Source organism: Vulpes lagopus, chromosome 3 (assembly GCF_018345385.1).
Source record: "Vulpes lagopus strain Blue_001 chromosome 3, ASM1834538v1, whole genome shotgun sequence".
In the NCBI taxonomy this organism is placed as follows: Eukaryota; Metazoa; Chordata; class Mammalia; order Carnivora; family Canidae; genus Vulpes; species Vulpes lagopus.
In genome coordinates this window covers 157,096,241-157,123,449 of record NC_054826.1, presented here as the reverse complement: position 1 = coordinate 157,123,449, position 27,209 = coordinate 157,096,241, and the positions used below count along the sequence as shown (strand labels likewise).

At 34.4% G+C, this 27,209-nt stretch overlaps 1 protein-coding gene across 1 annotated transcript in view; it reads right to left on the bottom strand.

The window, feature by feature from the left end:
• Positions 1–27,209, bottom strand: part of ADGRL4 (adhesion G protein-coupled receptor L4) — a 110,794-nt gene that overhangs the window by 23,205 nt on the left and 60,380 nt on the right. The window contains exons 4-13 of the mRNA XM_041748817.1: positions 19,093–19,242; positions 18,543–18,613; positions 17,371–17,550; positions 17,072–17,255; positions 15,894–16,010; positions 10,697–10,902; positions 8,356–8,529; positions 6,906–7,109; positions 4,626–4,846; positions 4,437–4,503 (exon numbers count right to left, since the gene is read on the bottom strand). Coding sequence (XP_041604751.1) covers positions 4,437–4,503; positions 4,626–4,846; positions 6,906–7,109; positions 8,356–8,529; positions 10,697–10,902; positions 15,894–16,010; positions 17,072–17,255; positions 17,371–17,550; positions 18,543–18,613; positions 19,093–19,242 — 1,574 coding nt within the window. The remainder of the gene's footprint in view (positions 1–4,436; positions 4,504–4,625; positions 4,847–6,905; positions 7,110–8,355; positions 8,530–10,696; positions 10,903–15,893; positions 16,011–17,071; positions 17,256–17,370; positions 17,551–18,542; positions 18,614–19,092; positions 19,243–27,209) is intronic.

Below are 27,209 nucleotides of genomic sequence, written 5' to 3'. Positions count from 1 at the left end.
TAAAATAATCACACACACGCGCACACACATATACATAGCCATTTTTGAATTGTTTGAAGGATTAGATTAAATGTGCCAACACACAGAGAATGTTTAGATTATTGTCAGGAATAGAATAGGGTTAAATATTAATGTTATTTTTTTATTAATAGTTGCCATTGCCAAGTCCCACATCAGGCTCCTGCTCCACAGGGAGTCTGCTTCTCTCTCTCTCTCTCTCTGTCTCTGTCTCTATCTCTCTCTCTCTCTCCACTTATTATGGATGGATTAAAACAAAATTGGAAAGAAGGGCAGCAGAAACGTAAGTCCTAAGGCAACTGCAAAGTAAAATGAAAATGTGCTCCTAGTCTCAAGTTCTAGAATCAGTATTTATTTGTAGACCTAGAGCCTTGAGCCAATCACTTAACATTTTGAATAACATCCTATTTTTTGTTAACTATAAAATGAATAGATAATAGCAATGTGGGTGATTTAAGGAGACCAAGAATTAGCTGTGAGCAGTAGCTGATTAACAAATTATGCATTTAAGAACTCCTATTATTAATACTGGAATACGAGGAAGATATAGCAATAGTTTGATCTTGAAAGTAGAAAAGAAATGGGTAAGTTTACGGAGGACTTAATTAATAGCATCCAAACCAGGATGTAATGAATCCATGAAATGATGATTCTTGACTATTCTTTTTTTAAATATTATTTTTTATTTACTTACTCATTTATTTGAGAGAGAGAGCACACACACAAGGGCGGGGGGAAGAGGGAGACAGAGAAGGAGAGAAGCAGACTCCCCACTGAACCTGTACCCAATCTGTGGGGCTGGATCCCAGGACCTGAAATCATGACCTGAGCCAAAATCAGGCATCAGATGTTCAACTGACTGAGCCACCTTGGTGCCCCAGATGCTTTACTATTCTTAATAACAGATACATGATGATAATTTTGTTATTTCTGGCATTGTCACCATTGACAATGGTGACCATTATGTCTGTGCCCTTTGTTTACCTTCAAAAGAAATCTGTCACGTTTATGGGGCTCCTTGGCAGACACTTCAGTTCACATCAAGAATCTGCTGTCAAACCAAATTTACCTCCTGCCCTATCTATAAACAAGTTCATCTTTCAATGAAGACTTGTGGATTGATTATCATAGCTCATATTGATATCTCCCACATCTTATCAACATCACTTATATTTTATTATATATCGCTCTTTTGACTTGTTTTGTCTTGCTTTATTCTCATTGATACTATAATGGGCAGGAGATAATTCTTATATTTCTTTTGTTCTCTCATCATGCTCATACCACCCAATTAACACGGTAAACTTAATTATATGGTTTGGCATCTTTACCTACCAGAATATACCCAAACATAGAATAATGATTTTTTAAGGGGGGGTGGGGCAGAGGGAAAGATAATCTCATGCAGGCTCCATGTTCAGTGTGGAGCCCGACATAGTGCTCGATCTCATGACCCTGAGATCCTGACTGGTGCTGACATTGAGAGTTGGACACTTAACTGACTAAGCCCCTCGGGTGCCCTGGGATAATCATTTTCAATTCAGTAGATTGATGGAGACGAGTGTGGGCAGCATAGTCGGTTCTCAGGTACTGTCCCTTCATTGATAAAGCTCAACTCCTCTGCTGTTGGAGGCTGGAAGGACCCGATTACCTCTTGCTGATGGAGCTTCCTGATATCACTTTGGTTTAGTTTGGTTCTTACTATTGGTAGCAATCTTGGCTTATGTGGTGGCCTCCACTTAGATGGTATGTATGATTTTCTTAGTGTTTATAGAATTTCCTTTCCATCTTGGCTCCTTCTATTCTTCAGAGAATGACCGTCAAGTCACCATTTAACCTCTCCTTTATTCAACCCATTCTTTCGGTTGTGTATAATTTCCCTTTGACCTGGCAACCTTCTGGGCAACCCTACAACTTATGTCCACTTCCCTAACTTTCCTGTGTTTATAGAATAGCTAGAGTCTTATATGTTCCTTCATTATTTTATTCCTAGGCATGCTATACAATAATCCTTTCCTTCCCTGTTGTCAAAAAATACTCCAGTAAGCCTGCAGCTTGCGGGAAACTCCAAACAAAAACAAGTCTAGTTTCTATATTCAGATTTGGCCCAAAAGTCAGGGGACGTATGTCAAGCTCTCATAAAAATTGGCTCATTATACTCAGCTCTTATATATTGAGGAGGCAAGAAAATCAAGTCAGACTGGCATTCGATCTGCAACCAGAATGCGATTTTACTCTTTCTATACATTTCTGATCCCATTCTCTACAAACCTTCAGAGTACTTGTCCACATCTTGTCTTCAAAAAGATAGAGGAGTATCTGCCTTTTTTTTTTTTCCACTGGCAGCAAAAAGAAAAGCTTTTGCACTCCTCCAAAGGTCAAGGACTCCTAATTCTAAACCACAATCTCTGGAGCACCCATCTATAGTCCTCTTATTGGGCTACGGCTGGTCCTACTGTCTCTTTATCACACTGTGGGAAGTGTCAGACTCAAACTGTTAGTGGATCTTTTTCAAATGTTTGGTGCCCACCATTTCTGAACTAAAGATGCATACTATTCTGGGACAACAGGATGGGTCTCAACACTGTGTCATACAGATAAATAGTAACATTAGAACAATGGAACAACAACATAGAGCTGAATAATAACAACAACAAATAATCACAATGGCAACAATAATAGTGATTAGCCACTATTAGCCCAGAAAACCAAGAATAACTAGAATAAATGAATTCACTTCAATTCAGTAATTAAGGAATTTCTGCTGCCTTTAAAGATACTAAAAAAGATAAACATTATTCAGTTTTAGAGTAAAACTGAGGTGCCTCATCCATTTCTTAAGTAGACTGACCCTCAGGTTAAATGGAATGATTATCATACTGAAACTATGGAAGATAAATTGGTTCATTAATTCCAGACTAGGACAGTGTGACGTTATTCATTTAGGCTTCTAAGAAAGTTTGCAGGACTCATTTTTAGATAAGCCCATCGAAAGTCTGTGGACTTTACTGTAAGATAATCCAAAGTTATATTTTTCCCTTACATAAGCAAAAATAAAAAACCATTTCAGGGAACACTTTCCATTTCTTACTTAAGAGAAAAATACTCCTATTTTTCTTGTTTTCACTACAATTTCTAGCCCACTACTTTTCATCTTAATTATAAGAATTACTGATCCAAAGAATGTTTGGCTTGTACAAAATAATAAGAGATGGTCCATTCTGTAGAGATGGAATCAGTAAAATCAGAATACATAGAAAGTGTGTTTACACAAAATACTCCTGTCAGGGCAATACATGAAAGTATGTGAAAGGGACAACATTCGGTCTGTATTCTCATGGGGGTTAAAAATTTTGGCATTGTAATGAACTAACTCTGAAATTGCTGTAGCTGAAATCTAGCCAATGATTTCTTTTTATATTACTAGATTCATTGGGAGAATTATAAGCAATTTTCTGTGATGATTAAGAAATATAGCCTCTGAATGCAATTTATTTCACCCATAGCATTAAAAAATAACCGTTGGTGAAAATGCTCTGCTTGACATTTCAAGTCTTTCTCCATTTAGCAGCTTCCTTACAAATATAAAAACACAAGGGGAAAGAGTGAGAGAAAAAAACAATTCAAAAAAGATAGCTAGCTTATGGTCAAAACATACGGGACAAAGTTGTCCAAAATATCGTCACAGCTCCTCCATTGACAATTCATTCCATTCTAGAGCCTTGTCAGACCTCCCAGATTCACTGACAGACTATTATATTCAGAATGGCTTTGAAAAGTTACAGCACTTAGAAATGCTCTTGAGACATCTAAAAATGTCTTTATTTAGAAAGGAACATATAACACCTGCCAAATTTGTAGGTTTGAAACCACTTCCAATAGGAATTAAAAGGCCCTCTTCCTCACTGAAATGGGACTATCAATATATGACTTGTCGGCTCATGAGAAATAGTGGGTTCTTGTCTCTGACGTTGCAATTTAGTTTAAAATCACTTTCATGATGACAGGGTACATAGGATGATAAAACTATAAAGATGACAGTCTAATCTTCAAAGATCACTGCTCATTGATAAAAGATTAAATAACACAAACATCTGAAATGCCAGATTATCAGCTGTTTGGCAAACTCTCACTATTGAAGTATGCTGAGACACCACTGATAAGTGAAAAATGCTTTTCCTATATGAGGTGCAGAAATATATCCTCCTCCTCTGGGAGGGGAGGATGAATTATAATACCTCTAAATTTAAGATGTATATATATATTTTTTTCTCAATCATGATGAATACATGTAAAATATTAATAAGTAACATACTGTAAAGTTCTCAAAATTATTGTTTTCTCTCAGAGTAATGCCCTATTGCAGAGAATTTTAATCATCACATTTTGGATTTTCAACCAATGTTAAATATACGTACAAGAATGATTAGACATGCTGGTCCTATAAAACTCCAAATAAAGTTGTTTTCTGTGCTAAGCCAACATCTGAAAAGTAAATAATAAGTCTATAAATATGTTTGTATGTACTTCACAAAGCAACATTTTCGATGTATATGAAGCATATTCAGAATCGCATTTCAAATACTTATGAGATCATCTTAACTTACACTTTGGTGGTGCCATAATATCTATATCCTAGTGATGCTGAAAATCCAACTACCACAGCTGGGCTGAGATAGCCAAAGATATAAAAATTCTTGTGCAGAAATCCCTTGTTGTAGATGACGCCCACAACAATGAGATAGAGGTGTATGCCTTCAATGCACATCCATGCGAAGGCAGCTAAAAAGAAATAATGCAGCAGCCCAGCAATGATTGAACAGAAGAGCTAGAAGTCAAAGAAAGAAAGAAACTGTAAGCAATGTTTGCTTTAACATTAGCATAACATAAAATCCTGACTTTCTCCTTAAATTATGCCACTCGATGTAATGCTTGATCACATTAAAATATCCTCGTCAAGTGCCAGTTTTTCAAGACGTACTGCTTCCAGCTGAGCTTCATCAGTGTGAAGCATCAGTTGTGAAGCAATCCTGTCATAGAACTAATTTACTGTTCTTGTCCAGAGACTTACAGTTTTATATATTTATATCATGTGATAAGTTGTGGATTCCTCACATGCAAACCATGATACCTTATTGACTGTGTTATGACTTAAGTTGATTTGTTTGGGAAATGCCTTTCCTTTCCTTAATTTTATTCATGCTCAGAGAATGAAAATAACTGATTTCCTTGATTAACAATAGTATCTTGATTATTGTGGCAAACATTGAAATTATAAAACAAACAAATGATAATATATTTTACAAAAATATCCATTATGGAATCACTTTAAGTTGTAGGATTATCAGGTAAATTTGAGATGGATTTTGGTTAAATATAACTTACTAGTATTTACTTGCATAGAATTGGAGTTAGGCTTATAAGAACAGTAAAAGAAGTATAGTTACACACTCCTGTAATAATAGAACTATCTATTGCTGGAAAGAGAACACAATACACACTTACATACCTATTATAGTACTTAATAAAAGAGTATAATCCAAGCATGATGAGATTATATATTAAACATCAATTGGGGAGTACTATGTAAGGTTGGGAACAGAGAGATTACTGGTGATCAAAATTTGAGAACTACTTTAGTAAGGAAGTGAGATTGAAATATGGCTTGCAAATGGGAAGAACTTGATGGGTGAAATAGAATTGAAAATAAACACTCTAAGGAATGGTTTTGGGGTAAGGATAATGAGATGAAACTGAAGGAGGAACTAGGCATTGGAAGATGGTGGGTGGTATGTAAAATTGGCACATGTCAGGAGTACCACTGCAAAATAAACAAACAAGCAAACAAACAAACAAACAAAAAAACAGATATGAAGTCCATAGACTAGGGATACTGTTTAAAATAGATCTACTTCAGAGGAAAACATTGATAACTGGGGATTAATGTCAGTACTTGAAAGATTTCTAACTGGGATGGAAATATGGAGGCAATTTAATGTCTTGCGACCTTCGCATACACTTCTCCAATCTCTACCTGCAGGGAGGGCAACTGACCTAGAGCTCTAGCTGCTACACCAGGAAAACCATTGCTGTGTTCATCTTTCCCACAGGCTGCCACTACACAGAACATTCCTCTACCACATGACTCTGGCTCGGGGTCTCCTCAAAGGACTCCTTGACAACCACATTGAGCTTCCCTGAGAAGGACACTGCTGTTGTAAAATGCTTCCACCTACTACCTGTCCTTTCTTCCTTCTCTCCTTTACTTGGGGTCAGCCCCACATCTTGGTCTGATAGCTCTCTAGGTCTCTCTTCCCATTATCTCTCAGCCATTTTGGCTAATAAATTTACTGCAAGTGTAATCCCATTTTAATGTCTGCTTCTAGAAGGACCCAGACTCACACAATATAGAAATTCTTTTGTAAGACTCTCGATCAGTAATGGTGGGAAATAGGTAGGAAAGTGCAGTGAGTAGGTGGAGCCAATTTGTCATATTTCAACCGATGATGAACCCACTGCTTTTATAGTCAGTCCCTGTGTTAAGATAAACTTTTTATTTTCAATTCTCTCTTTATCCCTTCTGCTTTTGCTTAATGTCCATGTAAAAACAAAGCAAAAAAAAAAAAGGTTATTTCTTCAGTTTGTTGCTAAGTTTTCATTTGTCCCAATGATTCATTCATTATAACAAGGGACATTATGCTTAATGGAATTGATAGGCAGGTTTTAGATATATTAGCATTAGAAAACTTAGAAAAGACCTGGGAACAAAGTATACCATACATTTGCCCATTAAGCTCTTAATTATAATTCATGATTCTATCACACATATATTTAGGAAAGTACAAATTTAGAAAACAAAAACAGACAGTAAGGGGAGATCTACATACCTTATTAGTATTTGTATTGATCCCAACAAGAAAAACTAGTTCAGCAAGGAATAGGTTACAGCAGAGATTTTTGTGAATTGTTGTTCTGGTGCTTTGAATTTCACTGAAGAACCAGAAGGTAAAAATGCATATGGCAAGGCAAATCAGTGAAATAATTATTCCTAGTTGAGTGATCCTTGTAAGAATATTATAATCTTTAATACCCTAAGGAAAAATAATAATAAAGCTGTTAAGAGAATAACTCAGTAACTTGTCAAAGGAACTACAACATATAATGAACTTCCTTTTTTGGTGAAACATTAATCAAAATGTTCATAAAATGTAAAAATACAAATGTGCATTTAGATGAGAAAAATTTTGTACCTTTGCAAATGCTCAATATTCAGAGAAATCTGATATAAATCATGGAGCACTTTAAAAGTTCTGTAATTAGTAATTTTTTTTCTGGGCATAGTATATATTAGTATATGGTTTAGCAATGTTATCGTCATCAGTTTCATGATATTAAAAAGGCAATTCATTATTGTAATGTGAAAATGGTTAATTAAAACAGATTTATCAGTGGCAATAACAAGTCCTATTTCTATGCAGCAATTCATCTAAAACACATTAAAGAAAGGTATCAGAAATGCTGAATATATATAATATCAAAATAGTAAAATTAAGAGACTTTGAAATGGGAAAAGTTGGTTTTATTCTAACTGGATGAATATTTATATCTTATATAGAGAGTGGAGGCTTCTTTGCTTACTTAACATTCAGGAAAAAAATCTTTATGACTGACATTATGGTTAGGTAGATTTATTTGGCCACTTTATATATTTGATGGATTCTCAGTAGACATGGAAATGAACCTGTAATTTAATGAATATTATGATACAGAGATATAAAATAAGAAACTGTAGAGTGTAAAAGAAAGATATTACTGATGGGAAATACATAGCCTAGACCTATCCGCTGTGGAGAGATCGTTCATGTTTAAAAATCTTGTACAGTTCTACATTACTAAAACGTGGTAATAGTTATAAATATGCTAATACTTATAGACAAGGTTTCAAATATTTTTAACTACTTTATAATTGCTGAAAATAAGCTTTCAATATAAAGGCAAAGGCCCTTAAAGACCATGATACATTAAAAGATATAAGTGTTTTTTTAAAAGCAACATTAAAAATTAAGAGTCAATGGGTAGTATTTAATGCACAACCTGCTAGCTATTATAGATTAGATAAGTCCTAGACAATAAATAACCTAAAATCTAGTCAAAATATTTCATACAAGACAAGGAAGAAATGAAACACCAAAAAGATAATGTTGGGGTTTTATTAGTTAACTAAATATATTGGCACCCAAAGAAACATAAAAAATTAATTCTCTTGACTGATGCAAACAAGAGAAAAAAAGAAAATAAGCAGGTTTATAAATATGAAATGATGGAAAACTGCCTTACAATGGAAGAACCAGAAGACATCAAAATTGCAAAATGTGTCAGGTGGTTACAGCGGCATGATGTGTGGGTCTCATTTGAGTATATCAGCTCACAGCCTTCCAAAGACCAGCTGCCATTCATGGTGTCAGGCGAATAGTTCCAAAATGCACATTGACTCCTATACTTATCTGTGGCCTGAAAAAGAGACATTTTACTGATGGAAGAAAAAGAAAAAAATATACATATAGTATCACATCTCTCGTATTTAAAACATGATTTTGCATAGCAATATAATTAAAACCATGCCTAGAAAGTAAAGCATAAAAATCAGTGCTAATAAATGAATCCTGACATTATGTGGAAGAATTGGTTATTGCAATAATGCTATATTTTATCAAGTCCTGTGCCACGAAAGTTGTGAATTTCTTATCAAATGAGATCATTTAAAATAGTACATGACACATAATTATCACACATTCTTTATTTAATAAACATTTATTATTAGTCATTGACCCAAGTACTAAAAATACGATACTAAACAGAAAAAGAATAAGTATTTGTACTGTTGATTTTAGATTCCCATGAGATGAGAAATGATTAAACAAGAAAAATAAACCAGGGAAAGAAGAAAGAAAGTAGTTGTGGTTGGTCTGAGGAAGCCTTTCTTAGGAGATGATATTAAAGCAAATACCCCAGGGAAGTTAGAGAAAGAGAGTAAACCCTAAGACTTGGGATGGAATGAAAAAGTTGAGTTAGGACTAGATAAGAATCTTTCAGAAACGCTGGAAACCAGTGTATTTTGGGTACAGTGAATGAGATAAAGAGCAAATTGAAGGCAAGATCAGACATAGAGTCTGATCATGTAGACGACAGGTTGGTTATTTAATAAGTAGAGTTCTCTTTATCACATATTTATATTAAGTAATCATAACATAATATTCTGACAACTGCTTTTAATATTACTTTGAAGTAATGGAGAAGTATATACTAATTGGTGAAATTGCAAATAAATTATCAGGGAATCAGGAAACTGAAGGTGGTATATATGAGATAACTTCTTTTTTTTTTTTTTTTAGGAAAACAATGGGATCCAAATTTTGTTCTCAGAGAGAGGGAAACCATGAATTAGGTAGGTGTGTCATCAAATAAAGTGATAAAATTTCATGGTGGTCATTAATTCGAATGGGAAAAAGATTGGAACAGAAAGGAAGATTAAGGATAATCAAGTTTTCCCATGAGTTTTGGTGAAGAATTTTTACTTAAATGTGTGTTGTGTTTTGTTTTGTGATTGGGTCAGAGATTGGTGAAGTTGGTTGTCCATGGCATCTCTTCAGCTGCCAAAACATTCCGCTAGTAAAAACTGAAGAAAAACCATCAGAGCATGTGAAAGAACAATGTTTTGATTCTAGCATCAAAAGGGCAGTTAGCATCTGAAAGTATCTAGGTTTCGTTTCCATTCTTAAAACATTTCACACCCTCTCCTACACTGAACATAATGCCTACCGATGTTTAGGTTTGGGCTACTATTTTCTTCTATCTTCTCTACATTTAGTTTCTCTGTACATTAGGTGTCTGTATTTGTAGTGACACGTTTGTGTTGTGTGTAGGCATATTAGTCCCCTCTTTCTCCCATAAACATGCAAATCCAATTGTCCAGCTTCAAGGGTCTCCAAATGGAGCATCAGAGGTACTTTTAATCATGTACCAGGACTCAAATTCTATTGAAAATCCAAGAAACCATCAACTGTAAAAAAAAAACAAACCAGCAAATAATTTATGATCTTTAGTTTCTTCACTCATAACTGAATGAACTGAATACTTAGTTCTTTCTAATGTTGATTATGATGAGTTTTAATTACATATGAGCTTGAAAAAGGTTTGGAATAATAATAAAGGAATAAAATGGTCTCAGCTAATTTCTTTATGATATATTGTAAACTTCTCTGTAATTTTATTTTAATCAACATTTAAATCCCTGCAAATATTATTTTAAATGGCAATTATTAATCAAACAACTCTGCCATTGCACAAATGACATCTATCTCTTTGGCTCTGATACATTTTTATAACTCATTCCTAAAAGGTACGGAGACTTCCAAAATGAACAATGTAATTAAAAATAAAATTAAAATATAGCTTAATTTCAGAAAATCAAACGTGTAAAATTCCTTGATATTTATTAGAAAGATTACAGAGCACTGAAAGTACAAAAATCCTTTATAGAAAAATTAGTTGAAATTACTTTACCCTTTTAATTTTTAAACTCAAGAATTCACACATAATTAAAGTGACACAATAAAAAACGTTCACTTCACCAAATGTTTCACACTCATAACATAGAGTCACCAGAAAAACAGCTTACCTTTATGTGACTTAATGTAAATGTTATTTTTTCAAGTTCATACAATGTGCGTGGGTTCGAGCTAATTGAGACTGAAATCACTGAAGAAATGACTCTTTCTTCTTCTTCAGAATTATCATCACTTTGAGGTTCCAATACGGATTTGTCAGACGATGAAAATAAGGGACCGATACTTTTATAATATAAAAACGCAACTGCAACATTGCCTATCAATCAAATAAGTATATTTAGTGAAATTCTTTTTTAAAAAATGTTATTTATTCATGAGACACACACACACACACACACACACACACACACACACAGAGAGAGAGAGAGAGAGAGAGAGAGAGAGAGGCAGAGACATATAGGCAGAGGGAGAAGCAGGTTCCCTGCAGGGAGTCCGATGCGGGACTTGATCCCAGGATTCCAGGGATCTCATCCTGAGCCAAAAGCAGATGCTTAACCACTGAGCCACCCAGGTGCCCCTATTTAATGAAATCCTTATAAAACAAAAATATATTTAAACTCTCAAAAGAAACGTAAACATTTAGCAGACAAATTTTTTTTCTCTAAGGTAATCATACGAATACCTAGACACTAAAATGTGGATCATAAAAAGTCCATGTCTGTATAATCAAATCCTATTAAGACATATGCCCTGACCCCCAAGACTCTGACAATGATCAAGGACGATAGCATCCCCTTCGCACAAGCTATATTTAGGAGAAAAACAGTCCTAGATAAGTGTATATGCAACTCCTAAGAACCAAGCTGTGAAATATATTCACTTAAAGGAAAATAATTTGGAGTTACTACTTTGCTATGCAAATATAGGGATTAGAAAGATATTGGAAGAAAATTATCATGGCCTTGGAGTTATTAAGGAAGTTGAGAATTAAACAAGTTGTCAGATGCCACTGAGTTCCACCTCATGTGCAGTGAAATGTTTCCTAGTTAATATTGATGACATATATAGTTATGCAGTTTCCAGGTAGGAAATTTATTGCCTTGCCAAGACAGCTATTTATCTGTGCCCCTGACACTCCAAATGCAGTAAATCAGCAAATAACCCAATACTAGAAATGCAACCTGTTCAATACAGATTATCGTGTGACTATTTTTCCCTTAGCCTAGACATTACACCTGTATTAATGGATCTCAAATTGTCTTGGTTTTGGAAGCAGCTTATTATTACTGATGTTAAGTATGTGAACAACTCAAAATCTAGATCTATTGTCTTTTTAAAATTCCTCTCACCACTTAGATCATACACCTTCTCTGTTATACAGAATTATGGACACAAAATTTACAACTTTGCATATAGAATTTACTCTTGGGATCGAAAGTTGCAGCTTCAGTCATTGCTCCTCCATGTGTGGCTATGGACAAAGTGCTTTGAACTTCAGCTTCTTCACTTATAAAATGATAATAGTGATACTCACTCTAGCTACTCACTTGGCTGAGGTGGAGACCAAATCAAATAATACATGAGTCTTCTGTAAAATTTAAGGTGCTATATTAATATGATTCTTGTCATATTTTTAAAGTAGACACATTATTATAAGTAGTAGACACTTGCTTTAGGTTATTGGGACAACTTACAAAGAACTCTTTTATATTTGTTCCCTCAAATTTGTGGCACACACCAGAATAATGTGATGGGCATAAATTAATCAAAATGGTAAATATAAATGTTGAGTGTATCATAAAAAAACACAAATCTGGGATTCCTGGGTGGCGCAGTGGTTTGGCGCCTGCCTTTGGCCCAGGGCACGATCCTGGAGACCCGGGATCGAATCCCACGTTGGGCTCCCAGTGCATGGAGCCTGCTTCTCCCTCTGCCTATGTCTCTGCCTCTCTCTCTCTCTCTCTGTGTGTGTGACTATCATAAATAAATAAAAATTAAAAAAAAACAAAAATAAATTAAAAAAAAAAGATTTTAAAATAAAAAAACACACACACACACAAATCTGTGCCCCCTAACGGTCATCTTGTGTTACTGCGTGTGTGCTCCTAATAGCTGGTCTGCTCAGACCCCCTGAGCACCAACCCTAGTCTCACTTGGGCTCCAGCAAGGTGAAAGAAACTACCATGAACCAGGAGAAACCCAGCAAACTGCACAGGTCTGCACTGGTGGGAGAGAAACTGCTGGTCAAGAGAAGAGAGTGGTCCCCAGAATGGCAACAGACCACACAAAAACTCCAGTTCTCCTTAAAGAAGTTGGGAGTAAGCTGTATCTCTAGTATTGAAGAAGTACGTTCACACACTAAGGAACAGTGATGCCCCCTTGAAGGGCAGGGGTCCCTGGAAACAAACACTTTGGCCATCACAGGCCAGGCTGAGACAAAGCTGCTGACAGAAATGCTACCCAGTATGTTCAACCAACTTGGTGCAGACAGTCTGACTAGTTTTAGGAAGACTGGTTGAAGCTCTGGCCACACAATCTGTGGATGGAGAAGCACCACTTGCTACTGGAGAAGAGGATGATGATGAAGTTCCAGAATGTGGGGAGAATTTTGATGAAATTTCCAAGGATGAAGCAAACAGAATCAAGTCAACTTCGGAGGAAGATAAAACTTGGAAGAAGTTACTGGGAGCTGCTACTGTGTATTATGATGACTTTTTAAAACTCTGTTCACGGATCGGATAAAATCTAGATCTCTAATATTTTTAAGCTCAAGCTCCTTTGGACACTGCAACTCTTTGCAGTGTTTGCTTTGACACAATTTGTTCTTTGCAGCTAATTAAGCTGAAGAAGTCTGGGAATAAAGTCTGAAACAAAGTTAATAAAAGAAAAAAAAAATCCAAAACAAAGAAGTGTGAGACAAATCTGAGTCCTTCTACATCACCACGTCACACTAATAAGTAATAGTTTTGGATATCGCTATGGTTATGTGAACTAGAAATTGCCACATGATTCATATTTTCTATCTTATCTAAAAAGGTATCACAAGAAACATCCAAAGAGGTTCCTGAAATCTACATATATAAGAGAATTTTTCTCAACTGCCAGCTTAAGAAAACTTACACCAGAAAAAGAAAGGAAGTTGAGAAGTTAGTCTAATGTAGCTGAGCTACAGACTCTATGAGGACTCCCCATAATAACAACTAGCCCGGCCTTTGCAGTGGACAGACCAGGGCCTGCAGCAGGATCTGAAAGGACAGATCTTTGACTCAGTCCAGTGGATGAACCCGTTCATGTCACAGTGACTTCTCAGAAGCTGCTGTAGGAGATGGTCCAAAATCAAATGAAGCCCCCAAAAGATAAGATGGGCCTTTAAAATCTATTAATCACTCCCATCTTTTCTCAAAATATTTAACATCACATTTTTGACTTTGGGTAAAATGGGATTCGTGCTTCACAGAATGCTCCAAAATCCCTTCATACCTTCATTTGGAGTATTGTTTTGGTATTTGTCTATTCTCATCATTTGAACCTCTTCTAATTCCCATGATTTCTCAGCCTGATCTAGCTTTTAACTCTCTTTCTGGTAGTACCTTCATTCAGTAAATGAGGGGTTTATTCATTAATGACAGAGACTAAAATTCAGCCTATATAAAAAAAAAGATTTAAAATTCACCTGTTCCTCCATGGACTTCCTTGATTTTCCTACTAATGCCACTATACAGATTTTAACTTGAAGCCTGTGTTTTATTAATGGATTTTTATCACTAAATGAATAATCACATGTAGACATTATAAAGCAGGTTTTATCAGTTTGTTAGAATTGCCCTTATTTTTAAGATACAAACTTAAGGAAATAAAATTTTCTCCCTGTGTTTTCTTAAGAGCTGATATTTATGGTTTCTGTTAAGTGTCAAGCATGATCTTCAATTGTAACAAGGCTATCATATATTCAGAGAGGATCTCTTTGAGAAATTAATTCCAGGATGATTTCATCATCTGTCAGTATAAGTATTTTCAATGACTTTATTCTCAACTTCTAAATACTACTCAAATTCTCTTTGAAATTTCAACAGTTTAACACAGTCTTTGGATTTGTTCCCAAATATTATATGTGTGCTTGGTTAGTTAGAATATGATGTAGTAGGGTAAGATCCTTGGGTTCAATGGTAGTATGGCTTAGTTATTTTTTCTTTGTTTTGTGGCCATCTGTTTCTTATTGTTGTATAAAAATGACAAGAAAAAATGAAGAGATTAGATAATATCAATGGATTGGGGAAAAACCCACATTAGTGTTGTACAATTTTTTTAAAGGATATTTTTCTGAGAATGAATGTGCAGAATATTGAAAAAAGACAACACATCCATTTATGAAATGACATCTATAAAAGAGACCATACTGTGTTATTATATATATTTTTTGCTTACATTTATGGCCACTCACATATTCTTGGAGAAGCTATTATAATTCATATTTAGCTTAGGTAATATACTTTAACCTATATGAGAATGATAACAATTCTTCTGTTGGCAGAAATTTTTTTCTATGTGCACTGCACTAAGAGAGCAGGTAAATGGCTAAAATAGCTGCTTGCTTGCCTTTGATTAGGTGACAAGGAAAAGCTGGTCAGGGTTGATTTCTTCAACTTCTTCCCTTCTAGTATTGGCTCTGTATCATTTGTTGATGTGCATGGAAACAAATCCATCAATTTCATTGAGTCTTCATTCCATTATCCATAAAATGAAGAAATTAAGGTAGGTAATCATCAAGTTGCCTAGTACTGGCATTCTCGGATTCCATTTCCCAAGAAACCCTGCATTTAGTTGAGTAGTTTACTGTACAAGAACTAAGAAATGGCAAGTGGAAAGGAAATCCAAGCCTGAACACTACCTTTCTGTCTTTGGGAACATTGTCTTCCTCACCCAATTTCAAATTCAGCTTCCCAGTGAGGAATATGAAAGATTACTGAAGAAGATATAGTAAAAGAATCCTATGCAAATTGTAGCACCTTTGATTGCTGCAAAAGAAGGAATAGAATCACAGCTCCTTTATATTTTTCATTAGAATCTCAAAAATATCAGATAGCTTCAGAGACGAAGCATAAGACAAGAAGAATATAGACATTGTTTGCTAAAATTCTCATCAACATCAGATTGAGAATCCTGAGTACAAATGCAGAATTTCTGTATATAAACCAAATATTTTCTATAGGAAACCACATATTATGTGTACATATGATATAATCAAAAGTATGAAAGGTATTTATTGCAAATTACTAACATATTGAATAAAGACTATCAAAGTCTTACCATATGAATCATATGGAGGTTTTCTCTTTGGAAATATCCTTATGTAATCTCCATCCACATTCATATAGGGATGAGTATGTTTGATGTGATTTGAATCAAAAAAGAAAGTTTTGAGTGCTGAAATGAAACCATGAAAATCATAAATTCTCTGAGGTTAGTTTAATCAATGTGTTGGCTTAATTGGGGACAATGTTTTATCCACCATTATTTTATTTTATCCATCATTACTGTGTTTCAACATTTTTTGGCAGGTAGAATGAACATATTCTGAACATGCTTAAACATTGTATCTTGAAAATCTGATTCAAGGTTGAACTTTTTGGATTTGACTATAACACTTGGGATTTAATTTAATCATTGGATTATATAAAGGACAAAACACATATGTGCATGAGGGAGCTATAAATTATAACTACTAAATCAAAGAAAAGCAACCATAATATCTTAGAGGATGGTATCTATAATAAAATTTACTATATGGAGAGTGATTGAATTAAATTCTCGAGTGATAATTTCCTTACCTGGAGTAGTTCACCTTTTTTACTCAAGAATATCACAGAAACGCAGGTATTCTATATATTAGTCATAATGCTTGCTACTTTAATTTTGAGTAAGTGGTAAATCATGACACAAGACAGAGATTCATGCATACTTACTGCTGCATAGCAAGATGTCACCCACACAATAAAGCATTTAAGATGTACGCAATGATCATCAAACAATGTACTTTGCTTCCTCAGAGCAACTTTATAGGCATCTTCAATTTGATTCAAGATTCTATATATTCTAAATATGAGATTGCACGAAGCAGGAAACATCCTAGTTTGCCATGTTGATTGCTTCATACCAGAAAATCTGTCTAGAACATCTTTGGTCAAGGTAGATGCTAACAAGTCATGAGATGACTAATTCATGACAAAGGAGTGATGTACTCTGAAGCATTTAAATGCTAGATGGTTCAGGAATACAAGGTGAAGATGGTAGGAAAGAGGCAATGCTTATGTTTCAACGTTTTTACTCATCTTTCATTCATATTACTCTTGTAATGTGCATTGCCATTCATTTCTGCATTGAGGAAACAGCTGATGATTGAATTAGCAGCATTTCAAGCACTTTCCATTTTGAGAATGGCTTCTTTGGCAAATGGTATTGTTTTGAAATTGACCTTGGCTTCTTACCTATATCACTTGAATTGGTATCGAACTGAGTGGTCTTTTGGAAGTTCTGAGATATTCTTAAGGTAGTCTGTTCAGCAGCATGCATCAGTTTTGTGAGATGAGTTCTTCTATGATTCATAGATAATTTGTCCCAGGCTATAAATGTGTCCTTTTGGACAAAATTATTCACAGTTTTTATAAATTCCTGTTGAAAAAAAATAGAGTGTCTTTTAAAAACATTGGAAACTTCCATGAATCACAGATGTAAGGAAAAGTTTAAAGCTCTGTTATATTGAGTTAAATTAGCTCAACATACTTACAGTAAGAGTTGAATTAGAAAGGATGTCCTTGGCTAAATTAGTGCTATTCATGTCACCCAGTAATGGGGATGACTCAGCTAATATTTCTATGTATGTAATTATATCCACCGGCGAAAGATCTTTCACGGAATTTCTATAGACTTCTTGTAGCAAAGCCACAGGTTCTTTTATGTGTCTCATCTGTACACAAATGAGCCCAGAAAAAAAGAAACCAATTTAGAGTACTACTGGATCTTTTCAGGAATAAAGGTTGTATGCTAAATTTATTCTAAGCTTGGTTTTGTGTGCTATGTATTAATAAATTATCAGATTATACCTAAACCATGTCATTCATGTAGCACTGAAACTTGGAATTATTTACAAAAGCTTAGCAAATAAAAAGCATAGAAGTTACTTTAGAAAAGAAACAACACGTTTGCATTAATAACTTTTAAAAATTAGCTTTTAAGAGTTATAAGATACTATAACTTTTTTTGAATTAGATTTTAATCAACCAGAGAAAATTCTTTACAATGTGACATATTGGTAATTTGCTTTTAGCTGACTGTTAGTCATGTTGAGGGTCACATTTCCAATCACATGATGATAATTTTGTGAACATCCTACTTTATTTATTCTTTAAAATATTTCCTTTGAAGTACAAAATCTAGTTGCATTCATTATGTTTTCTTAGAATGTGGGAATGGGTCTGGGGTCAAAGTGTGTTTTTACTATTTTATTCATCAATTTTCATTATATGTTGAAAACAAAATTTTCAGTATACTAAATAGTGAATAAGTAATATATGTTAAATATCTCAGTCTTCTTCAACACTTTGGGGATTTTCAAATTAATCATTTTTGTGACTCAAACTACTTAAATCTCTATATGTTTTAATTCTACATGACGATCAGCTGGTTGTAATTCTACTTAAAATGTGACTTAGGAAGGATTTTAATGGAAACCAATATGTCAAAATATAATAAATTCTTTTTTAAAAAAGATTTTATTTATTTATTCATGAGAGACACAGAGGGAGAGGCAGAAACATAGGCAGAGGGAGAAGCAGGCTCCCTGCCAGGAGCTCAGTGTGGGACTTGATCCCAGACCCTGGAATCACAACCTAAGCCGAAGGCAGATGCTCAATCACTGAGCCACCCAGGAGCCCCCAATAAATTCTTAATCTAACTTACTTTTGTTAGCGTTCTATCAATATTTGCAGCAATACAGGCATTATCCAGATGGCAGTCTGCACTGACATTTTCTGTAGAAAAAGAAAATAGATTATATAGTAAGTTTTTAAAAATATTTTTTCCTAAGATGATTATATTGATTCCAATAATTTTACTCCCTTATTTAAATATTAAAAACATATTTTTAACATTTGAGTTTTATTTTATTTTTTGTTTGTTAACACCTATTTATTTATTTTCATTTTATTCATTTATTTTTCCTTATTTATTTTTATTTGTTATTTATTTTTATGCATTAAAATACACAATATTTTATGGAAAAAGGAAGACCGTAGTTACTCCAAGGAATAAAGTATGTTAACTACATAAAACATATGGTCTACCTCTTCCATTAAATAAAACAGTAACTTTCCTTAAATCATTTTATAGACAATAAAAGAATACTGGCACATTTTTTAGAAGATGTAGTCCTTTGTATACTTGACTGCAGTGTAGTATTATATTTTATATAGTTCTTCAATTATACATAAAATTTAATCATGTAACTTACCTTGGCAGTAAGTGCCATCATTAGGTATGAACTGTGATTTTCCCGTGGATGTCTTATAACCTTCCTTGCAGGAGCAATTATACCCACCATCCACATTTTCACACACTGCATGGTCACCACAGGCAGCGGATTCGCTGCACTCATCTATATCTGGAAATATTTGAAAATTTTAATTTTTTATTTATTATTTATGCAACTGCTACCTTGCTGATACAGTATGATGTATGGTTAGTGATTTCATATCAAATATTACAAGAAAGCAAGGAAAATCCCATAATTTGGAAAATGACAGAAAAAAACTTAGCTGCATATATTTCTCCAAACCCTGATTTGGCCAATCCATTCGGAAAGTGTGCTTAAAAAAAGTCATTTATGGACCAAACTCTTGAATTAATCTTCTGAGTAGAATGACTCATCCACAAAGTCATTAGGATAATTTCCATAATTGGCAATTTAACATTTAGTCCTAATTTAATAAAGGCTCAATTTTTAAAATACATCTAAAATTCTGTTTTTTACTATGAAACTAAATCAATTGTAACAACCCAGTTTAATCTGGAGAATAAAAAGTGTTGCCCACCTTCTTTACAAAGCATCATTTTTGCATGTAAGTTAGCCTAAAAATTAGCAGAATGTGTGATTCAACTCCCTTAAAATTTTATCACAACTTATTACTTTTATCTAGGTTATATTTTACCATGATTCTGAATGCAAAGTCATCATAGATAAAGTAGCAAATTGTATAGAATTAAGTCTTAGATTTTTAGTAGCTATATAGCAAAGTCACAATAAAAGTGTTAGGTTTTAAGCTCACATAATTTATATTCTTAATTTAAAATTTTACATACTGCAGTGAAATATGTCTTAAAGTTATAAATATAGTATAAATACTCTGCCAGAGGGCAGTGTTCCAATAGGGAATGATTCCAAGGAACGGAAGAGTCCAGATCATTACCCTCAACTAATGCAAAGATTTTTGTGTTCCCAGTCTGGCTCTGACATCTTAGAGATACTCTGTGTTATATTAATGAATAAACCTGTAATGTTAAGTATAAAATTTGATTTTTTTAAAAAAACTAATAGAGTGCCACAATAGTGTTTGCCATAGAAAAGGTGGAGTAATCAAAGTCCAACTTAAGACGTCTAGCCAGTTATTTTAAAAGTAATTGATCCTAATTTCTCACTTCAAAAATTCAACGAAGGCACAGAAATGATATTAAAACTCAAACTACTAAAAACTGGAACTGACAGTAAGCCTCTTGGTAGTTCTTGAAGAAATTTCCATTAGCTAGAAAGGCAATGGTACTAGATTTAAGAAAACAATTCATAGGCTGAAAAAAGAGTAGAAAACTCCTTGTCCTTCAGCTAAGCTTATATATTCATAATCTGTACTCCCCAGAAATCCAAGAACACTACTTTTAAAAAAACAGGAACACTATCCTAGCACCCTCATCCTCTTCCTCTCATTTCTATAAATGTGTGTTTAGAGACTGCCGCCACACACACACACACACACACACACACACACACACACAGAAAATAAAGTAGGGGGGGATGAGCAACAGCAGGTTGACTCTTAAGATACAGTGAATCATCAAGGAAAGCATTTCTGGTTAGGTTAAAAAAAAGAAGCCAAGTGGAAGTGCAGACTCAGGTTATTATCTTTCATGAAATCCATGAAGTGATTAAAAAATTATGTAAGAGAACAAAAGACTAGTCCTCTCTGGAGCAGAACCGAAGAAGTACCATGTATTATACACCCAAATGGGGATAAAATCCCAATGAAGATGTGAAGAGACTCATATGATATCAAATAGAATAATTTATTTCATGCCATTTCATATTTTTAGATGTCTTTTATGGCTAATAAGAAATGAGGCGTTGATTTCTAAAAATTAAAATTATTTAGGGGCACCTGGGTGGCTCAGTGGTTGAGCATCTACCTTTGGTTCAGGGCGCGATCCCGGGTCCTGGGATCAAGTCCCCAACTGGGCTCCCTGCAGAGAGCCTGCTTCTCCCTCTGCCTGTGTCTCTGCCTCTCTCTCTGTGTCTCTCATGAATAAATAAATAAAATCCTTAAAAAATAAATAAAATTATTTAAAGCTGTAAATTTTCTTGGGAACTTTGTCCCAAACTCATCTCTAAGCAACAAATCTTGGGAAACTCAATTTCCATCCTCTCTCTCATATTTTGGACACGGGGGTATATAATCTTGGTGCTTATAACTGACTATGTTTCAGTTTTCCCTGTGCATCCTCCACATCTGTGGTGGGTTTGTTGGGTTTCTGCTCTAGTTTAGACCTTCCTACCACCACTCACTTAGCTAGTTATAATCCCAGGTTGTCAGCCTTGGACTGAGTAGGGTTTTTCAACTCTAAATTCACCACATGACAAAATGGTGATCTGGTAATTTGTAAGAAAAAACAAGGAGGTAGTCTCCTAGGAGACCAGCATTCAAGATTGGTATTATGCAAATTTTTATATCCTGACTCCAAATGTTATACAAGAATATTAACTATCTACCAAAGTAGTGGTTTTCAAATCTTAATCATGCATCCCATCAACGAAATGGTCTCCAAATTGTTTTGGACTTGTCTTGCTTATACTTTTTTGATTTTATAATTTTTTACCCAAATGTGGAAGTGAGGTTTGCTGAATTTGATATCCTTCTCACTCTGTGCCTCAGTAGTACAGTTTATTGAATCTAACCTGCTAATGGAGTATCTAACTATCACAGAGTGCCAGAGTAGTCAAAAAGCCTCTACTGTTGTTATCACTCTATGCCCCTTGCTACCTAATAATATAGAGAGAATAATAAAATATTGAAAGAGTATGCCATGCCCAAGTGGGATGTGGGTGGCTTACCAAAATGAACATGACTGCTATTTGGCAGCAAGATCCACGCCCACTTCTCTTGCAGGGTCTCATTAGCTGAGATCTAATAAAAACACGATGTATCCTTCCTATTATAAGTAAAGGCCCTTTTGAAGATTTTAATTCAAATCCTAGCTTTCATACTCATTAGCCTTGTGACTTCAAGTAAAGCCATAAAAAATACCCTTTACCTCAATAGAGTTTTTTTTTTTTTTGTAACAATGAGGAAATGTATGTGATGGTGTTTTGAAGTCGTGCCCAAGATCTAACAGATCCAGTGATTCTATTTACATTGTGTGTTTTCTTAATAGCAGGAGCACTGTGAATATGTAGGCTTGGAGAAAACAGATTGATAATGAGTGTCTCATTAGATTGCCATGTCTTAGTACTCCCCAGAGATGTAAAAGAGGAAAAGATCCCCCCTCATCTTAATAAAAGTTAAATTGCTATTATGTAATTATTTCAGTCAGGCTAGAATTGACATACCATATTTAATAACTGAGCCACTTTTTCTGCCACCAACCTAACACTTGGCTTAATGCTAATAACTTGATTTTGCCAAATGTGAGCACATCATAATAATCATTTGCTTGTTTTGCACATCAAAAAATTCACTTGCTACTTTTTCATTAGTAAGGCTGTGCTTGTTTTTCATGTCTACAATGAGCCAAGCCAGCAGTATTTTATCATAATCTTCTTTCAAAACATGATCCTATGATTGTTTTGATTTTTATCATTTTCATCAATAACTGAATTGTCTAATGTTTAACTCACAGACTGCAAAAAAAAGATAACACGTTCAATTACTGAAAGTAATTTGCAAAGACAAAATTGAATGTTAATATTATTCAAAGCCAGAAAAAAAAGTGAAATTATCAGCGTACCCAAGGCAATAGGACATACAAAATTAGAAGCAGTAAACACATGGTAAATGTGAAGGAGTTCTTGAGTTGCACTCATATGGCCTTGGGAGAATTCACTTTCTTATTGGATGCTTTGGTTTTCCCATTTGTGAGTCTGGAACCAGGTGTCTTGGGCGTTAGGGATCTGAAATTCTGTTTTACTGTAATTCCAAGAGAAAACAAATGTGCAGGATGCTAAATTTCCCTCAAAGCCTTCAACAACAAAATTACCTTATCTGTGGACAGTATTATTTGAATATAGACTAAAGGTAAAGAATTTTGCTTGCGTCATTTCTTGCCCTGAACTGGAGTATTTCATTATCTATTTATAGAGGTTCTTAATGACTATAATTACCAGACATGTCAAATTTAAGGATAAGCTAAACTTTCAAGTCAGAGGCGATACAGTACAAGGTGATATACTATCGTAAAAGGAAACAGAATTATAGTTCTCTGTTCAAAATCCCTGAAGACTACCATAGTGCACAATGAAAATTACTATAGGACTAGAGAAGGGAAAAAAAAGATATAGCCGTTCTGCTTCTCAAAAAAGCTTAATCCTTAAGGATAACAAAATTGGTGAGGAATAACAATTTTCCAGAGAATGAGTTCTTCAGTGAATAATCCATCAAACAAAACAGGTAGAAGCTGAAGGACTCAATATTGGGTGCTGGGTTTTAATATAGTTCTTATGTTTACTAATTATGTAAAATAGCTAAAAAGGGAGTTAGCCAAAATTTAGGGCCATTCCACAATATCTCAATAATTAATGAGGATTGGGAGAAAGAGTCTGAAATTACAAATATGTTATACCTCCATAAAATGTTGGCATTCAATCATCTTTGTGTGTGTGTGTGTGTGTGTGTGTTTGTGTGTGTATTTTCTGTGTCTTGATTCAATTTTTTTCTAATACAGGAATTCTCAACTTGTAGGGAAAGCAAACAGAGAAGCATAGCCTTTTGTGAATTGAGGCATACTAAAAGTAAATATGATCAGATGAAAAGACAGATGTCTTCCAGAGACAAGAAGGATGGAGAACATAGTTAAAATTGTATTAATTTCCAGTAATTAAGCTGTTGTAAATTCTATTTCTTCACTAACTGCAACATTTCCAATAAAGTTTACAGAGCTCTATAATTAGAACTTAACTACTACGGGTAGAATAGACACATGCGTAACATTCTAGGAAGACCAGCAACAAGAGAATGAGCTTGAGAACAGATAGTGAGGTACTCCAAGTTTTCTGGGCAGAGCCTTGTAGATTATTTCTTGAATATACAGTAAAGCTATGTTCCAATAAATTTTTTTGTTGTTGCAAATACTAAAGATAAAATTATTGTTCAGCAAAAATAGTCCTATTTTCTCATATTTTAAATCGTTTATGCCCTTGCAAAAACATGATCCATTGCACTTGTATGATTCAAAACAATGCGTAAGATTTAGACAGCCACCCACTTCCGCCTTCCCTTGGCTTTCCAGATACAAGGCCGTGATTCTAATCCTCCTCCCTTTATCCTAAACATGTGACTCTGGAGTAGCCTGCACATCCCTTGGCTATCTAATGAGGAGAATAAATTATTTTTTGTTTATATAGCAGAGTAACTGTTATGAACCATAGGCACTGTTATGAACCATAGACAAGGTAAGTTCTTTGATACAGACATTTCACTGATAAAGTGAACATTGTCTCCTAACTTATCATGTATTAATAATAACATTATTAGACTTCTCCTCAGCTTACTGATGAGAATCTCAGTAGGGAACTAATCAAAGGCTTCAGTGTGATCTAGATTAACTTGGATATCTCTCTTTTATCTAACTATGTAAAGTAGAAGCAGCACATTACCCTTGTCCATGTTGCATATAAAGTCTTGAGTTCTAGTCTAGCATTTTCTGCTGGCCATATGGCTTCACTCTCAGGCCACAGTTTATGTATTAATTTTGCTGATTAGTATCAGCCATAATTAATTAAGCTAGTTGTGGGTAAGTTGGACACTTTTGTATAAACCATGATTAAGATGATGTATAACTTACTTTCGAAGCTTAAGCCTTTGGCTTCAGAGAATTTGCCTCTGAAAATAGTTCATCTTTTTGAATTTCCTAAGAAGTCTTTTTTTTCTCAGACTGTACTCTGAATTCTATAGTCTGGTATATCAAATGCATGACCAAATTACAACATAAGGACATTTAAAAACTTCTAGATACTCTCTTCCAATTCAGAATAATATTTCACATAGGGATTTAATTAAAATTATTATCATTTCAGAGGACATTTCTGTGAACTGGAAATGATTTTCTAAATAGTACTCTAATGTTCAGAAAAACTTAATGCAGATCTTAAGTGTCACTACCTTCAGCAGACAATACTAAATGCACTAGAACAATTCTTTTATAACCAATGCCTTTCTGAACATTTTCTGAGAAAATGTGGAGCCCATCTTGGAGTGCATATTTATGAAAGCATCAGTATCAGTATCTTGTCATGCAAATGATAATTTTATTGAGTCAACAAATTAAAGTGTAAATATTTATTCTGTCGTTGGTTGCCATGCTAGATCTCATAACTTTGATGATTTTTTTCTTGTGAACTGCTTGATATTCTCCCCCCAAATATTTTCCTTGCGCCCTTAGATAAATATTCCATAGTAACTGATTTTACAGCGTTAGAGAACTAAAGGCATGAATGAAGTTTCTAAAAATACTGCACAAGTAGGGTACACTCAACGACAGGTAGAATTTGGTTCAGATAGGCTTCAATCTCTGTCAGTAATAAGCAGTAAGAGATAGTCATGGTTAGATTCCATGTAGGAATAATGATAACATACATTGTTTTTATTTTAAGGATTGTCTTTGTAATGGATTTGTGGGTTTTGCTACAAAACTTTCTCCTATTTATGGTGGGTTTGTGCTAATTATTAGTGGTGATATTGGTTGTGCTATTGTGTTAAATTTTGGAGGGTCCTTTTGGGGTTGATAGTTTTTAAAATTTATTTAGGGGGAATGCTTGTAGTTTTTGGTTATATTACTGCTATGGCAGCTGAGCAGTATCCTGAGGTTTGAGTTTCTAATAAAGATGTGTCGGCTGCATTTATTACTGGTTTATTATCTGAATTGTTGGCTGCTTGTTATGTTTTAAAGGATGCTGAGGTTGAAGTGGTGCTTAAATTTAATGGAATAGGTGATTAAGTAATTTATGATATGGATATTTAGGGTTTTTCAGTGAAGAGGCTATGGGAATTGTGGCATTGTATAGTTATGGGACTTGGTTAGTGATTGTTACTGGTTGATCATTACTAACCGGTGTCTTGGTAATTATGGATGTTACTCATGGTAATTAAGTATTAGTAGGCTAAGGGCTATGGTAATTATAAAAGAGAGAAAATACAATTTAACTAGACCTTTTTGTTTGAGATTAGAAGATTATATTAGATTAGAAGATTCTATTTGAAAATGGGAGATTGATTTGGGTAATACGTTTTCTAGTCAGATTATGTCTAGGAAGTATTGATGCTGATTTTTGGCTTATTAATAGATTTATTGTTGGTGTGAGGTGGTGTATAATGGTAGGGTAGTAACCTAGTAGGTTGGAGAATTTAAAGAAGTTTGATGGATAGTTGAACTTGAGGCCTGTATTGTGAGGTTTAATTCTAGTGGCAGAATGAAACCTAGAATAGTCACTGCAAGGGCTGTGTACGTGTACGTGTATATGTAGGTGTGTATAAATTTATATGTCCTGTAACCATTGACTGAATTATACCTTATGGTTATGTGATGCTGGTATATGATATTAATTAAGTCCAGCTACAAGTTATTTGACTGCGTCAAGACCTTTACGGTCATAGCTGAGTGATATCTGTCCCCCCAACTAAAACTTAAAAGATACCAAATGCATGACACCATAGTTATGTATGATCATGGGCTGATTGGACATCGAGATGTCCCATTTGAGAGGGTTGAAGGATAGGAGTAAAGAATTATATGGTCCTGAAGTAAGAACCATATGCCAGGTATAGTTTCAGGCTAGAAACCCCCATGCAGTATGGGCCCAGAGCGAGAAGAGGGATACTTTGTGCAAGGATTGATGGTTTCTTGAGGCTTATTGATTAAGCCCTTCCGGACTGGGTGAGGAGTCTGATTCATTTTATTTTGGAATGGATAAGTGTTTGAATGTATGTCCTTATGTACTATTAATAATAGCATGTACATGCTTATATGCATGGGGCAAACCATTAATGCATGACAAAAATTGAAAAAAAATTCTGTGTTGGTTGAATAGGTAGTTATGGTTAAATATTTTAGACATACTCACATGGCACAGTAGAATTGTAGCAATATATGAAT